At 36.9% G+C, this 18,100-nt stretch overlaps 1 protein-coding gene across 1 annotated transcript; it reads left to right on the top strand.

Annotated features, from left to right (window-relative positions):
* The first annotated feature begins 263 nt into the window (after positions 1 to 263).
* On the top strand, positions 264 to 12,112 carry LOC145783325 (uncharacterized). The gene is made up of 2 exons (XM_082595171.1): positions 264 to 403; positions 9,463 to 12,112. Exons 1-2 carry the CDS (start codon positions 319 to 321, stop codon positions 10,002 to 10,004), a joined length of 627 nt encoding a protein of 208 aa, XP_082451297.1. The 5' UTR covers positions 264 to 318; the 3' UTR covers positions 10,005 to 12,112.
* Positions 12,113 to 18,100: the final 5,988 nt, after the last annotated feature.

Genomic DNA, 18,100 nt, shown 5'->3' with positions numbered 1-18,100 from the left:
CAAAATGATAAACTTTGTAACAAAAGTCGACTTCATTTTGCATACATTAACCGAACTCTTTCTCCATTTAGATGGCTTCTAAAAAGTTTTTTGAACAGGGATTGTGAAAACGAAACCTTGGGCAGTTCATCAGTTGCCGTGGTAATTTTGTTGTCATTTTTATTCGAACCCATTTTAATATTAAAGTCTACACTTGCAGGTCATTTATTGCGTCAATACTTATCAAAACTATACAAAATTATCCACATGAATCAGATTGTGAAGCATAATATCTATTGATTATTCATATATTGACGATAACTTATCGACGGTGACGTCATGGGATGCTCGTCATCGGTCAATGTGAAACAAAATGGTGAAGCAAAGGGGGATTCCCCATTAAAGACAAAGAAGCAAATTAAAGGTAACCGACGCACACCAGTGCCTTGTTTCACTTTGCAAAGTGCATAGAATATAAACGAACTTGATGAAGAGTTACACAAATCAATGAAACTGTCTGCCATAGATTTAGTTCAATAACTTGACAGTGTAAAATAAGCTAAGAGTATTGCTAGATATAATGAATGGTGTAAAAATGCTTAGTTTAGAGCCTTGGGTCAGTAGGCTATACTTATTTTGAAAATTCAACATTTTTCAAAACAATACGAATGTGTAATTTGACAGATGATGATTTTTTTTGATAAAAATTACAATCAGTCGATGCTTGTAGTGGCCTATTTTTCTCTCTTTGCATTAAACAAACTTATTGTGCGTGTGGAAGTAAGAGCCGTTATGTTCTCAAAACCAAGCTTTTGTTTATTGATAAACTGAGTTTGCAGTCAGTTAAACATTTTAGGTGCCTTGATCAAATGAATAAATGCAACTGGACAACAAGTTGAGCACAAAACTTCAACGTTTGATGCCCAAAGCTGTTTCGCTGTTGCCCTGCTTTCTCTTTGGTAAAGTTTGAGCAAAACGGTTTTCGCAACGAGCAAGGATTCGACGTTCTACGTGGTTTGCTTTGTCAGACTCAAGCTAGCAAAGTTGCCATTTTTACATCGTTTCAACAGCTTTTAAATGTTGAAATAAGGTGAAAACAAATAAGATGATGAGTTAGGCTGATATAACCTAGCCAGCAAAATCAGTTTCATTCGTCAAGGTGTCGTTGAATCGATGCAAAAACTAAAAACAAACAATCTTTTCTCTGCGTGGAAGTAGTCATTCTAGACTTTTTCTCCGATTAACATGCCGTTGGACGAGGTATTTTCTTTGTTGTTCAAGTGCAGCTTATTTGCAAGAATATGGACAAGACTAGAGCGTTTCCGGCGAAGTAGGCTTGGCTAGATTTTAGAATAACGTTCAGGCTAAGTTAGCATAGCGGTTAGCTTTACGCATAACGTATACGCTTATTACAAAAGTCTCTGATATTCATTGCGAAGCAGAGAGCTGTTTTTTGTTGGATTTGTGCAGCTTTTTGGTTTAATAAAACTCAGTTTGACAGTACAGGAGTTAAACTGTTTTATTAGAAATAGCTTACAATGGTGTGCTATAGCATAGTTATCAATAATGGCGACTTTTTTTTTAACAGGAACACTTTTTATTAAGTTGTTGCTGCTGGGAATCTTTGCTGTGGTGACTCGTAGCTTATAGTTAAATTTAGTTGGACCTTTAGTGCAATGCTGATTTTATCCTACTTAGCGAATACTTCACTACAAGTTTATTGTCACTTTGAATTTTCATTGAAAAAGGACAGACCATTTCAACATGTTACATAAGCACGAATGCACGATTAGCCTGCAAAATGTGCATAAATTAGCCACAGCCTCTTCAGTTCATCTCACTAGGAGAGAAACATTTGCAGCCGCAAAAGAAGACTTTTGTGTCGAAAAGAGAACTGTGTTGATACTCATCACCACTTATGGCACACAGTTGGTTTGGTGCTATGATTATGATAAATAATACAATAAAGAGCACGTTTTTATAATTTAGTTTACTGTTAGGGTACTTTGGCTTCACCTAACCTCTTCTTACGCCCAAGAAAGTGGACTATGGTTTTCATTTCAAAATTGTTAAACCCAAGAAAAAAATTCAAACTTTTCGGGATTGGGATTTAACTTAGGTTCAAAAGTAAGAAGTTGATCAACTGACAAATTTGTTCAAAACCTATCGCAGACTTTCTTATGCTCCCATTGATCTGAAACGATTGCTACTTCGTCGCTGTATCAATAGATCTACTTGAGATTGTACAACCTAACGGTCGATTGTTTATTTTGCAAATTACCTTGCCGTATCGTAAAGGTTTACTTTGCACAATAAAGTTGTCGTTAAATTATCTAGTTTCGCGCTCCCAACATTTTTGTCTACATCGGTGACAAAGGTTGAACAATATGCACTTGCAAAAGGAAGCAATCAAACTAGCAACAAGTTTTGCCCTTCAAGATGCATTGCTACTGTGACTCTGAGCGTTTAAACATTTTCGTCACGTTGCGTTGTGTTACGTAGACGCTACGAGATATTAATGTATTGTGGCAGCAATCACTCAGATGGCTGAAGCAGAAAAAGCTTAGAAGTACACATTTAAAAAGCGATAATCGTGAAATTGGACATCATAATTAATTCGGTTGCTTGACTTTGGGTTACTTTACTAGCCAAGCATAAATGCAAAGCGTTAAAACTTGAGATGTGCAGGCATATCGGCTGTCAGTTGCAAAGGTTTGTTAAGCACGTTTGAGAAAAAACACTGCTCTTTCCAATACGCATGGAAGGCAAAACCAAAGTAAGCAGAGACAACGCGAAAGTGAGTTTTTGAAAGGGGTAGCAACTTTTTGGTGGCAACTGGCAAGTGTTTTAATGAGCGAAGAAAAAGCGCCATGAAAAGTAGTGAGAATCACATAAACATTGTTTTTTGGGAGATAAAATGAACTTTCGTGGCGCAATTGCAATTCAGACTATCAATAGAAATTGTCTTTTATATAATACAAAAATATATAGCTTTAAGTTGTTGGACTTTGTGCAATTGTATTCAATTTACTGTTATTTGTGAATTGTGACATTGACTTAACTCTACTTTCAATGGTTACTCACAACAAGAAGAAATCTAAAGCAAGACTGTCAATGTGTGCGTAAACAGCGGCCAAGCAAACTTCGTGACATTGACTCCAGCACGTGTGTGACAACCACTGCGTTGTATGCACACAGAAGGAAAACGTAGGCCCCCACTACATTGTATTACCGCAGTACCGCTGCTTGTTGCATATCAGTTGACTTATGGACAAATTTAAGGTCGAGTTTTTTACTCTTAAATTTTTGCACCTTTTAGTTCTGTGATTTTTTCAGCCATTTTAATGTCGTGTTCTTGAAAATGTAATCTTTGAAATATAAAACGCAAATATCACAACAAAAAAGAAACGTTCGAAAAAGTTTGTGCTAAGCAAAACGAAATTTCTTGTTTTTTTTCAAAAATTTTCTAAAACTCTTTTGTTCTAAATACCGTAAAGCCAAAAGAATTGGACGAACATGGCTCAAGGCTTCTAATCTACTTTTTTTGCGTTTCGAGATTTGTGTGTAGTTTTCATTGTATTGTATGGCTTGGGCAAGATTATGTGGCAAATTTTTCAATCTAAGGGCACGCTTGGCATAAAAACTTCAATAAAGCATTTATTCTATTCCAAGCAGATAGAAGAGGCTTATGTTTGTTTATTTTGTAATAAAAACTTAAACACGCTTTTTGTTGAAATTGTTTTCAAAGAACAAGCACTTTATTCGACGAAATAGCCTGAATGCGTATAACATCAAACAATATTGCCTTACTGTATTTACCTTTACCTAAATCCACCACTGCTCGTGAGTGCTCCTACGAAAAAGACGTACGGTACTTCAAACAATAAGCTATAGGTATATGCTCTTCAAGTCGGTTAAGCTATCAAAAATCAATACTTTCTGATGATGACGTTGCAATTCAAAAGAAAATGGCAGAAATTGTTGCTTGCGACTGGTAGCATAAGTCAATATGTCGTACAATTTACTGACAAGATAAATTGAAAATAAATTGCTTAGAAAAAAGCTACGTTTTGAATACAAATTAATTTTTATCCATTTACCGGAAAGTACGTCAGCATGGTAAACTGACAAACAAGCTGTTTTGCGTAAAATTAGTACCAGAAACTGAACTGTTTTAATTATTTTTTTTTGTGTCGTATCCGCTATCCAGGCATGTTTCAAGTTAGTGAGAAATTACTGTAGATAAAGTGAACGGAAAAGAAGAAAGAAAATTGTTGAGTGGTCGCATGCAGCAAGCTAAAAAGCCGAAGTTTTAAATGCTTCAGCACTTTGTGTAAGTGATGATTTTAATTGTATCCAGGTTTTACCCAGCAATTGAAGATTTAAAACGATTCGATGAAAGACAATTTAGCTACCGGTACTCTTCAAGTCCAAATTCAAGAATGTGATTAAGTGTCTTTCCAAAGACACAGTTCTTTGCTTTAAAGGGGACCTGAAATGAAAAATTAAAATTTTTTTGGTGATTCTTTAGTGTTTAAGTATTATATTTTTCGAATTTTTTTTTTGATATGCTTTTTTGTTTGGGAGATATAACTAAATGAAAATCGGCCACCTGATGGCGCTATGTGTCTTGTGACGTCATCGGCGGGCAACCAAGTAAACAGCTTCATGCATTTGCCTTAGAAACGTTGCATAGGTCATTGTATATTGAGCATAAACAAGATGTCTGAAACAAGACAAGGATTTCTCTTTGAACCAAAAAGACGGCGACTTGACAGCGAAGAACATCATTCTGATTCGTGCTCTGACAACACCAGTTCGGACAGCAGTCGGATGGAAAATTTGCATTGAAAAAAATGCAGTAAAATATTTTGCTTGAACCAAGTGGTTTATATCAACCAAAAGTAGCCTATGTATTCAGAGTTGCCTACGCTGCCAATGTTTTACTGTCCTACTGACCTGTTTCAACGTCTTGTTGATTTCTCGCTTTGCTATTCGATCCAAACGCCCAATCGTACTCACAGACTTGTACCTAGGTCGATCGAGTTTTGTGGGTAGCCTACTGTATTGACAGTGGCTTTCACATATCTTGAAAAATCAAAGACAGAAGGAACAGCTTCAGGAATGAGCAGGTGTCCGGACTTGGTGCCTCGTAGCTCTGCCTGTAGATCACGTTGGTAATCGCTGGCCAGAAAATGATTGCTGCACACACGGCAGTGCTTGTATACAGCTGTGGGTTTTTGAGTTTCATCTCTGAGATCCATTTCTTCAGCTTGTCGTCATTATTCAGAGGTAAACGATGAAAGTATACCCCTTTGACGATTCCCCGGTTAGTACAACCGGGAGCCATACAAGAAGCCACCATTTTAAGGGCGTAAAAACTCCCTTAGCACAAAATTGTTCGCTGTTTCGGTAGCCTACGCGATTTGTTCCTTGTGTTTGCACGCAAAACAGTAGACCTGGGATGCCGCTTTGCCAGCCAATGACGTCATCAAAATTTTTGACCAATCAGAATCATTCAATTCAAAAAAGTTTTTTTTAGGTTTTTTAATTAATGGTAACACAAAAAATAAAAAAATTGTTGAAAAACGTTTTATTTCAGAAAGATCTACAAATACAAAAGCCATGTATTTTCGTTGCAGTGCACCTTTAAATATGTGTAGCGTAGAAACAGCTTCTTTGTCAGAGACCCAAAGCTAGTGCTTTCACAATGTGGCCATGCAGCCGACACGGGCAGTTGATAGGAATCATGTAATGTTAATTGTCTCAACAAAATGGGCTAATAAAAATAGCAGCAGAGAGTCTAGCCTAGTGTAACTTGCTTGTGGTTGTTTACTACAGAAAATGACTTTCAATTTAACTACTTCCAGCAACAACGTTTTTTGCAAGCATTAAGTGAATTTAGTGTTTGTAAGTGAAGGAAAACTGTCGTCAAAGTCGTTTGTTTGATTTAATTGCAGAATATGTGGATATAAAACAGCAGTTGTTAAACTTTAAAAATATTCGAAACCTTTAAGATATTTTGTCGAACCCCAAAAGGTTACATAGTTATTACACAAAACATAATTGTAACAACGAAATAAAAATAGGAACAAATACTTTTAATTCCTAAGATTCTTATCCTGTTTAACAGTGCGCTGTTATGTCAATTTTGCTTGTGTTTCAGCAACAACCTAAGAGACTCCGGCTTTGTTGTAGAAAGTGACACCCTTAACTTATTGCAGCATGCAAGTCTGTTACATTTTCTGGTCTTAATTTTTGAAATTCCAAATACTTTTGACCAACCCCCTAACCTAAAGCATCGTTGTTCAACCATACAGTAGAGTTTGATTCAAGCCAGAATAGAAACCACTGGTATAAATCTAAGTTGTAATTGAGAATAAACAGATGCATTGTGACAGAAAAAAACGACCTATCTAAAACTATTAAAACTACGGCTGAAAAATTTGAAATATAAAGCTGTAATGAGATCTTTAAACACGCAAAGATATTAATATGATTGATTTGCAGTGACAGAAGCTTGAAAAAACACAACACAGGTAGCAATAAATCAATGATCGAAATGTTTCATTTGATTGTTTTACAACGTCAGTAATTAATAGTGGACACCAACCAACAGACAGCAAAATTTTACTCTGGGCCAGTGCTGACAATGTTCTTTTGAAAATAGGCTACGATATTATAGTTTCTTAAAACCATTCTAACTCACACCACATTACACCGAATTCACAAAAAATACTGCAATTTTCAGCAAAGATGAGTAAAACGCGGAGCATATGTTGGTCAGGCCCGGGTAAAAATTTTGTTAAAAATTTGAAGTTGCCCTTCTGGCATTTGTTTGCACAGGGTCTGTAAATTGTCATGGAAATACATGGTTGAACTCTTGCGATGTTTGCCCAGCCTTTCTTTACCACTCTGATATACTTATCACGTGACACAAGAAATTGCGTCAGCAGTCTGAAAACAAGCCTGAACCTCTTTTGAGATATTCTATTTGCAATGTAATCATCTTGTAATGATGATGTTTTCTTTCATTCTTCTATCAGAATTTTTTTAAGAATTGAATTTACGAGGTAATTATGCAAAAATTGCCTTTAATTTCGTATGATGAATTTTGTGGTAATGTTACAGGTACAAACAACTGTTCGCACACATTTTAAAGTTGGAAGCTCGAAAGGTCTTGTTTCCTTTCTTGGTGTAGCCTATTAATGTGCTGCTATACTATTGTAAAATTGCAACTGGTATTTTCGTTTTCGTCCCGGACAAGTTAATGACAAAAATTAAATCAGCACACAGACAAGTATGAAATAATTTTTCACCCGCTAAATTTGTGTTAAATTTTTCATGAAATGCAACACTCTTTAATGTTATTCAAACGAGCAAATTCATCTAAACGTAGCCAAAGACTATGAGTAGTTCAAGACTCAGTCAAAATCAGTGCTTGATTGTTTGGTTGTGGTTTCAACAAGAATCTTTATTGGGATATCATGCAACTGTTTGAATAATAAAGCTGCGCACAATTTGCCATAAACACGTCATGGCCCAAAATCCTTTCTCTTTGTTTTATTTGGAAGGAAAATCATTTCGTTTTTTTTGTGAATTCCAAACGATTTTAAAATTCAAAAGAATACAGGCATTCAGCATAGAAACATTTAAAAACTGATCTAATTTTTGAAAGTGTTGGCCAATTATAATCAACACCTGTATTGTTAAATTTACATATAACTTTGCGAGGGACGAAGATATGTAAATCTTTTAATCTAAGAATGTTCCACTGTTAACGAAATATTACGCTTGTATTTGCCTGCTGTGCAACAAGTCTAACTAATAAAACAATTGGACAACGATTTATATGCTGTATCTCGGACAAGGTTACAACACGACGAGACTTAGAATTAAGAAACGAAGAGACAGCATTTTCTGCGGACGTGAGTTTGTATTTGTAATTCGTATAAACGACGAAATGACCTTTTTGGGCATTCCAAAACTGTCGTAAAACGAGCGCATGATGTAATTTATTACACTCTTGCGGCCACCACATTATTAATCTTTAACTTGTCCTGGCTTCTCTGCAAATACATTTTAGTTCAGTTTTTTTCTTGGATTCAAGATACAGACAAAAACATTGATCCGTTGTTCGATTGTTGTTTTAAACAATTTCTAGCTGGTGTTTTTCGCACACCTAGGCTTGGATAAGATTAGCGCTAAGAATATTTTTCCAAGCAAGCGTTTGAAGCTTAGGTAAATTCAAAGCGGTTCGGAATTGGTAGATATTCAGATGTACAGTACTATTTTCGTTTGCGAAATATTTCGTTTCGTTTCGTCAAAAATTTAATGTGTTTCGAAGTAACTTCTTTGTAAGAATTTCGTTTCGACGAAACAAAATCGTTTTGAACAGCTGTACCAAAATGGCAAGCCACGAGTAAAATAAATAGCTAAAATCCCACAAAATCAATAATTGAAATAAACCTGAATTCTGGCATTATCGATAATTGTGTTTTCAAATGTCATAGGTGGTACCCTGTTCAGTTTATTAAAATAATCTTTAAAGGAAAGGCATATTTAATTGGCTCGTTGGTCATAAGGCAAGTTGGAAAACAAGCTTTGGGAGTGCTTGGTGAACTTATGCAGTTTGAGGATAATGTCACTACAGTCATTTCCATCCTTAATTTATTGAAAAAACTGCTTATACAGTAGGCTAGAGAGATTTGCAAAATGTTTCTCAATATTCATGTAAGCGAAGTATAAATTGGGGCTAGTTTAGCTTGATGATTTAAATGTTTGTAGGCAGTCGAGGGTAGCAAGAATTGACAGCTATAGCCACGTGCTTGTCCACGGGGCTGTTGGGCTCATCAGTATCGCACCGTTAATTCATGTCACAGAGCTCTCGACCGCTGCTGCTTTCTTACACACAACAAAGAAATAAACTGTTGATGACACAAAAAAACTGAAAAAATAAATTAGCCGTTTTAGCTGAAATTGTAGCTGATTGTAATTGCAAAGTGAAATGGACTCAGTTGAACGACTGTCTAATGATAAAAGATGGTAAAAACTTACAAAGTTGGTGGTCTCAACTGCAAATCACTTTCGCCACATCGCTTCAATAGTTCAATGTAGGATCTCAATCTTTTCTCAGTGTCAAGCAAGAAAGTTTTTAAGATGTAGCCGGCTGTTGTACGCTTCTAGTAGGCTATAGACGATATTGTAAGAGTCAGTGGAAAAACTGCCATATTTACATCAAAAGCGTTACCAATGCTTTTATTTTAGCAATGGTTGACCCTTTCCCTAAATCAAATCCAAAATCATAGAGAGACTGCTTTATCAGGGGGATAATCAATTTACAGGCTATGAAATAATATATTTCGACATATTGATAACACATACAAGGCACAGTGTGTTTACTGTACATCAACATTTGGTGTTTGTGTGAGAATGATTTTTTGTTGATTTTATGCCTGATAGACATTTTATTTTGTTTTCCAGCAAATGAGTTGACACATAAGTCAACAGATTACACAACAGACAAAGACCTTGTGGTTTCTAATTCGCATTCACTTCTTCCTGATTGCAGTAGCAATATGGATGTAAAAACCATGGATGAACGCAGTCGTGGAGATGGTGCTACATCCACAGAGCCATCACAGAACGAAAGCAATGGTGTCTTGCAAGAAGAGCACAATGACAAAAAAGAAGATGCAGATTCAACGAAAGAGGCTGAAGATTCATTTGATACGTCGTTGAAACCGATTTCGAATACGAAAGAATATGCCACACAGGAGACTCTCAATTTTGTTTACAAACATGGTATGTCATCCTCTCCATCTCATTTGACAGGTAACTTTCCTGCATTTTCTTCCGGAGCTTTCGGAAGTCCTGCTACAACAAGGTATGATAAAAATCGAAGAAGAGCGTCTGGTGTGCCTCCTCCAGCTAGACAATTAAAGCCAACTGATTTTTTGTATCAGAAGACTTTGAACACCAAGAACGTAATGACAGAGGAGGAGATCGATGAGGAAGAAACGTGATCAGAACATCTTAAGGAGTACTTAGGATAACGACGAAGTTGATGAAAAGCGGCTATTACAATTGTACGCTGAAAGCGCTCACGTTCTTTAAAATCTTTTCATCTTCAAATAACTTGGACAATGGACATTCAACTATAAGAGATTATGATGCCGTTACTGTAAAAAAAAGCTGAAGAAAGCTAATTTTGTTTTAGAAACGTTTTTTGTGAATTTCTTCATTTTTGTTTTGTTTATATGCGGAAACTTATGTTCTCACCCCCCCCCCCCATATGTCAGTAGTTAAATAACAGTTGAAACATGCAGCCCATGAAAACATCAATTAAATTGTTAACCATACAAATAGCCTAAGTGTGAAAATTATGCAAAATTCATTTCTATTATGTCGGAATATGTTTGCCTTTTTTGACAACAAACTGATTTGTAGCTCAGATGGATTGGTGATCTTTGCCACTGTTGTCCTTATTTCTTTCAAACGTTTTTGCGCCCACTGTATGTTGAAATGGTTTCTACTTGATTTATTGTAACAGGTGGGCATAGACCAATGACACATGACCCAAAGGCTCTTAACTGGGAGCCTATTTCTGGAATCCCATTGCGGTTTATCAAGTGGGTTTAAAAGTTTCTATTAGCTCAAACAAGTGTGAAATATTGACCTGTATTTTAAAAATACCCCTGTCGTCGTGCTGATAGGATAGTTGAAGATTTAAATTAGTGGACGGGAAGTTAAGGAAGCTGCGTATGCACATTCAGTATCTTTACAAAGACACATGCACATGCTCTTGAGCGGTGTCGAACCAGTGCCCTTTCGAACGTCGAACCACAGTTCTCTTCTCACCACTCGTCTGTAAATGTGACCAGTGAATGCAAACACAGCAATGTACGTATACTTTTTCATCCAACTTATCTGTCTTGCGCTACATGGAAGCCACTTTTACATGAAACAATTCTGCCACAGCCACTAAAACCTCGAGCCGACCAATCATAAGCTACGTTTTCCGCAACGTAAAAAGGCGCACAAAGTAAATTATATAAAGTATATTAACTGAAGGTTTCCCAGTCGACAGCATGGCGTAATGGGTTGGGGCAGTAGTCGTTTCGACGATGTTGATTCGATTCCTACCTCTGCCTACACTTTTTTTTTGTAATTACTAAACCAAAGTTAAAAACAAGGATCAACTCTCGGGCTTAGTGCTAGAAGGATCACAAAAACGGTAGCCACTTCCATATCACGGACAACGTAGTTTCTGATTAGCAGAATTCCTTCATGTTAAAGTGGTTACCGTACTAATTAATATCGTTGGCTCAATGATTGGTTTTTATCCCACTCGTTTGCAGGTGTGTAATGTCATATAAAAAGATTCTTAGTCCTCCTCACATCTTAACTGTCTCATTCGTCTAGTAAAGTTCAAAAATTGTGAATCTTTTTTATTTTTCTGAAACATGCTTGTCAAATAAGTAAAGTGTTTATATACTATATGTACATATGAGTTAATTGTTAATTTATTATGTTTTATCACAACCTTGCTGTATGTTTGTGTATAGATCTATGTTTGCTATTTTTATAAAGATTTTTCGCAGCTTCAGTGACATCACCTGCAGCCACAGAGATAAGTGTTCAAGTGAAGGTTTTAGGCTGCAGCTAAGGAAATAGAAAACTTTTAAAATTAGTGGCCTCATCTGAGGGGCACAAACTTTTCAATTTCACCCAACAGCTTGTTAGTACTCACAGGACTAGTTCTCAAATGCTCCAATGCAATAAGAACTACTTCCTGCAGAATGCAAACCGAACGTTTATTTGTATCAACTATTGGATGTTGTGTCTGGACTTAGGTTTTAGTTCTTCAGTCAACGCTGCCGCTTTTATGAAGAATCTAATCCAGGAATACTTTTGGATCATGGCCGGAATCATTTAAAAGGCCCAAAATGATCCAGGAGGTCCAGAACCTAAAAAAACACTTCATATTTCTTCGAATGTTATTGTTTTATTTAAAGGCAATTTGTGAGAGAACGTCGGATCTCTCATTGGTACAGGGCTCAAATAATATTTTCAAAGGCCCTGAAGATGAGCACTAACTTGAAATTTGTCAGCATAGCTGTAGGCTACCTTAACGACCGCTTGAAAGATGCTATTCCTAGGATAAATAATATTGAACTTGATAAACCTGTCGCTTGATTTCTACAGGTTATAGGCAAATTGTTCGTAAGCAATTGTTCGTAAAGCAATTGTTCGTAAGCAATTGTTCGTAAAACAATTGTTCGTAAACTGTTTTTCGTAAAATGAAATCCGTAAAACAATTCTTCGTAAAGCATTTCTTCGTATACATCAAATTCTAACTGCATGCACGAAAAAATGCTTTAGGAAGAATTGTTTTACGAAGAATTAATTTTACGACCAATTGTTTTACGAACAATTGCTTACGAACAATTGCTTTACGAACAATTGCTTACTACCAATTTGTCGGACACCATTTCTACACGACTTCATTTTTACTGACAACTTTTTGTTGACTTAGAGTTTATCAGGGGTGTACAACTTGCGGCCTGCAAACTGAAAATACAGTGTATGTGAAGACCCGAAACTTCCAGAAACTCCAGAAACTAATACAGTGTATGTTGCCCGAAGCAGGCTTTGGTTTCTGTTCCGCGTCACAAATACTTTGACATAAAACATATTAATCCATTAAATTTATCAAACATTTTAATAACACTATCGTAATTTTGTTTTGGATGACCTTAACTTTGCTTATCAAGACTTATTTCTCTTTATCGAAATGCGTTAATTGGTAAAGCAAAGTCCACATGTTCAGAAGATTTTCTGATCTGAGGGCAGAAATCTCACATTTTTTTTAAATTAAAAGGCAACCAGTTCATGAAATGGAAAGCGAAAGTTTGAAGTGGAAAACGGCGGGATGGCGCAACGGATAAGGCATTGGCTTTCCAATTATGAAAACCTGATTCGACTCCCGGCTTCAGCTGGTTGTTGAAAACACCGCTCACCTCTACCCAGGGTGTAATAAATTGGGTGGGCGTAGGTGCTGAAGTAAAGGCGGCCGAGAGAAAGGAACTGGCCACCCTACTCTCCTTAGTGCCGAAGGCTTAGTACAATGTACACCTTATCTTCTCATACCCGACACTTGAATCAAGTATGGGACCCCTTTACCTCATATATTGTAAAGGATTTTGACACAGAGCCGGTTATCGACAGAGTGAAGTTTCCAATTGTTGAAATGTTGTTGCTGGGGAACTATTCCATCCACTAGGTGACGCTGATTGAAGAGCAATCCTGAAATGCGTTACTCAAGCGCACACCCCGAGAGCCGAACCAGCGCCGCGTGATCTTGAGTCGGGTGACCGCACTGAGTTAACAGAGATTTAATTTTTTACACTTTGCTTAATAAGCATTCGCTTCTTGGTGGAGGGCTCTGATAGTGAAACCAAGATTTCAGTGTAAGATGAATCATTTTAGGGTTGTTTGTTCAATTGCTTAAGTCTTGTTTTTTCTGCAATGTTAAGGTGGGGCTGCAATACAGGTCTAGTTACCTGTAAGACTTATTTGTGGAACCAATTCAATAAAGAGAACAAAGAAGTCTGCACCATGTGTTGGAACATTGTGTCAAAAGTCTCTATATAAGTACCTATGCCAAACTACCAAGAATAACCTATCAAGGCTTCGTCAGTCCGAGGATAAAGATTCAAAAACCAAACCAACCAATCTCGAAAACCGGCCCTCCGTCAAAAGCCTTTACAAGTGTGCGAAACTACCTGGAATAACCTATCAAGGCTTTGTCAGTCGAGGACAAAGGTTCAAAAGCAAACCAACATTGAAAAGGTAGAAATGAAAACTCAATTATTGTGCGTGCCTGAAGTTTTGTCAGTACACCTACAAAAAGCATGGTTGTTGAGTTGGGAAGATTTAGACTTGTTCATTGTAGAAGTGGATCTTCGAAGTTTTCTAGTTAAATACTTTTGCATTGTTGTGAAGTTACGCAAAATAATTTATGTTCAGTTACTGATACCAGGCCCTCTGAGAGAAATTTTCACTAGGAGTACGAAGAGTCACTCCGGGCTACCCCTCTCACTCCGGGCCTTTGTCTTGGGCAAAACGCGTGATGTTTGCTTAGGCGTATTGCACATCATAGGGGAAGGTCTAGTTAGTTGAGCCAGAAATCGATGTTTCTGCAATAAAAATTTAACGACAAACTGTACCAAAAATCCGAATCCATCATGATAAATTTTAGTCTTTTGCGGTTCTTGTGAGCATGTTTGTGTTTGCGACTGACCACGATTTATATCATTTATCGGCATTTTGAAATTGAAATTCAGCCGGCTCAAATGATACCCTAAATTTCACGGTTGAGCCACCCATTGTTCATGGTTGGAACCACTATGATTTCACTTCCAAAAGATATCCCAAAAGAGAGCTCAATCTGCATCAAACACAATAAACTCTTCTCTTGAACATCTTGCAAATAAACCATCAAAAAATGTTTAAACTGTGTAGGCTATTGTGTCTAGTGTCTTAAAATGAAATAACAGTGAAAACTGAACGAACAGAAATTTATATCACTGAAAACACTGAGAATCATTGAATAGGAAACTTTGACGAAGGTGCTTTTACCTTTCTGAAACGATTTCGCGAGGTTTGTGAAGAAAATGAACATTAGCAACCAGTGGCGTTGCTATAGAAAAATATAAGGGGAGGAGTGCTAAAAAAATTACCCTCAAACTGGCGCATTACAGAAAGAATTACTTTTATGGAAGTTTAAGGGGGCAGTGGACCACCCCCCCGGCTACGCCACCAGTTCTACGCATCAATTACAGTACGGTACAACAAAATTAGGGCAGTACGTAAGGACCATCGGCTCATAAACTACATTCCTTATGACAAAGACATGGCTCAACCGTGAACCTTGCAAGTGGCTCAACTGTTAACATCGCCGCCATTTTCAAAATTCATGAAAAGTTGCCAATAACCAACTGGCTAATCAAGCAACGAGAACTACTAAAACAAAGAGTAAGTTACCTTTACCTATCCCAGAATTTCGATTAGGCCTAAGACAACGATGAAACATCGTAGGAAAAAATAACACATTTCTTATATTTCTCAAAACTACTTTTACCTACCATTTTACATTTAACTGCTTCACAATTTTTCTGCTTGTAGAAAATCCCTAAAACTAACTTATATGTGCTGATGGACTTCACGTTTTTCCATATTTTCGTTATTAAACGGTTGACTAATCATGCACGACGTTGCGATAAAACAGGATGGATCAACCGTTACCCGGCTCAACTAACCAAACCTTCCCCTACAATATTTTACTGTAGAATTGGATATCTGTGCGCACTAATAATATCAGGCGGCAAAAAAACTATTATTTAGTGTTTTGTGTTGTGCATATCATGTGATCTGTCCCTCGCTAATTTTTTGTAGGCTATCCTGCATTGAATTCGTGTGTCAGTTGTTGATGGTGCTGTTGAGAGGTGTCGCTTGTACAGCTTTAATATAAAGTTTTCAAATTTATTTCTCTTAGATGTAGCCTATAATTATTTCTGATGAGAACACTATGTGGTGTCGAAAACGGTGGATTTAGTAGTTTTTTTTGTGTCTGACCAATAACCTTTCTTCATTAACTTTTGCATTCACCACATGCCTAGCAGAGGTGAATGAAGTCAGTTTTTTTTTACTCTGGCTCCGCTTCTGCTTTCTGCTCCGAAAGTATTGACTCCGGCTCCTGCTTCAACTCCGAAGTTTATTTGAAGTGAAATAAGCGTGAAACTACCTTTTTCAAATAGTTTTTAAAATTCACAAAACATCCGGCTTTTCTCAAAACTGCTTTTGCTACATTATACCCCCCCCCCCCCCCGACAGGAGAATAACCAACTTTTATAACTTAATTTAGAGTGCTTTTTAAAAAAACGTTAAATCCGTTAACGTTACTGAGTGTTACATGTATCTGGTACAAGTTAAGCTCTCTAACAAGGCTCAAACATAAAAACATCGGGCATAACATCTTGTTAAAACATAATCAAATTGTACGTAAAGCATTAAATCACCACTTTGGATTCCTAATTTGCTCGCAATGCACTCAATTACCTTTCCGGGCCCTTTTGCTAAATTACGGGCCAATCAGGACTAAAGAGTAACAACTTTTATGCTTGAATTTCGTCGTTTAGGATGGTTTTAACCAAACATTTTTGCGCGTAAACTATAAAAACACAATTTCGGACCCCCAACAAACACAGGCCAGGGCCCTCAAGGGTACGCCGTACCCTCCGTACCCCCCTCTCATAGGCTTTGACTGATAGCTACTGCTCACATGGCACTGTATTTATGCTATTCAAAGACTTTAGCTTGAACAATTGAACATGGTAGGCTACTCAAAAGTCATGTATTTGCAAGACTGGTTAGAGAAAGGGATTCACATCAGAAAATCATGGCATAAAGGAATAACTGTTTGATAAAAGAAAAGTGTAAAAATTATGACAACTACTGTTATTGACAACTACTGTCAAGATTGCCAAGTGGCTTGAAATTTGAACAAAGCAATAATAATAAGAATAATATTTATTTGCATCAGACAAAGCTGTCCATATCCAAAACAACAAAATAATACACAAACTGCAAATGCACAAATAACGAACAACAACAACGAAATAACAATGAAAAACAACGAAATAAAAATGGACTAATTTTATATGTTGTGTCTGACGGCTAACAAATTATTCGGACATTAATTTGTACGCTACCAACGTTTAATTTTCTGTGTTATGAGTTAAATGTTGGATTATGAATAAAACATTTTTCCTAAAATTTTCGAATGTTAGATTATTGTCTGAGTTTCTCCAGGATCATTTGACAACCTTGTTATGCAATCATAACCATTCAAACAAAGCAGTAGATGACACTAAAGAGTAAAAACATAAGCGAGAGATGCACTTTGTCAGGCCGATACGCTCGCTGACTCTGAGTGATTTGAAGCATGAACGAGTTTGTTCGCACTTCACAGTCATCGTCAAATCCCAGTCAGTCAGCGGCTGTAGGCTGTAGCCTACGTTGAAATTTAGCATTGTTAGTTGTTGCAAAGAAATAGTAGGCTGTACCATATGGCTGTACGTAGATTGGTAGCCTACTGTAGCGCTCGAGAGCTTTCTCTCCGACCAATCAGAAGTTTTTTTAGTGAAGATTAAGTTTATTTTTGAATGAAACGCGGATTCTTGTTGTGCGTGAAATTTAAAAAAACATTCTAGTTTTCTTCTTGCATCAGATTTTGTCATCAGAAGGACGTAGACTGCCGTGCTTTCAAATTAGATGCCTGATGAACAGTCTTATTCAGTTTTCTGCGTGAAATCTTGTAATCTTGGACAGCAGCCTTCATTGTGACAGCAATAAACAAGCTTTACAGTCACAATACTTCAAGCAGTCAAGTACCTTGTTTGTTCGTTCACAACAAACTTAAAAAAAATTCAGTTCTTCTCAATTAGCTGTGTTCTGACAGGTGGCGGCTGAAACGAATGAATAAATGTTCTAGTTTCTGTATCCGTCTCGCCTGAGATTGTTTTGTCCACACAATGACCCGATATCAAGACGAGGTATTTGAATAGATACGGTCTATTGAACAGCGCTGCTGTAGAAAAGATAGAAAGGTTAGGATGTGTTAATTCAACGCCAGCACAAGTATGACAAGTTAATAATAGATACATAGGTTTGCTCTATGTTGTTGGTAGAAATGAAATAACTTGGTATGGCTGTTTTGTTGCGGCTTTGTCAGAGACGCTAAGATGATTGGTTAGCAACAGCAGTAGCCTTCGTAGGCTACTGTTCTAAAACTTCTAATATCTAGTTATTTTACACTGAAGTGACTGAAATGTGTTGGTCTAATTGAGTCTTTGATGAATAAACACATATGACTAGAAATTAGGTTGATATAGAAAGAACAGGGAAAGATAAAGACTTGATTTTCAGGTCAAATACCAAATACAAAGTTTAGGAAACAGAATGTTTTAAAAAAGGACAAGGAGTGAAGTTGTCGGAAAGCTTTGTGGTTGCAGACGTTCTACTCCGCTGGAGAGGACCACAAAGATGCTTTGTTCTG

Source organism: Aplidium turbinatum, chromosome 14, assembly GCF_918807975.1.
Source record: "Aplidium turbinatum chromosome 14, kaAplTurb1.1, whole genome shotgun sequence".
Lineage (NCBI taxonomy): Eukaryota > Metazoa > Chordata > Ascidiacea > Aplousobranchia > Polyclinidae > Aplidium > Aplidium turbinatum.
Note: the sequence above shows the minus strand (reverse complement) of the source record. Positions and strands in the feature narration are given on the sequence as shown.

What these genes read in the sequence shown, in the direction of transcription:
- LOC145783325 (XM_082595171.1), top strand. Translation starts at nt 319, where the DNA reads ATGGGATGCTCGTCATCGGTCAATGTGAAACAAAATGGTGAAGCAAAG. An exon ending in GACAAAGAAGCAAATTAAAG is followed by an intron (nt 404 to 9,462) that starts GTAACCGACGCA and finishes TTTGTTTTCCAG; the next exon opens with CAAATGAGTTGACACATAAG.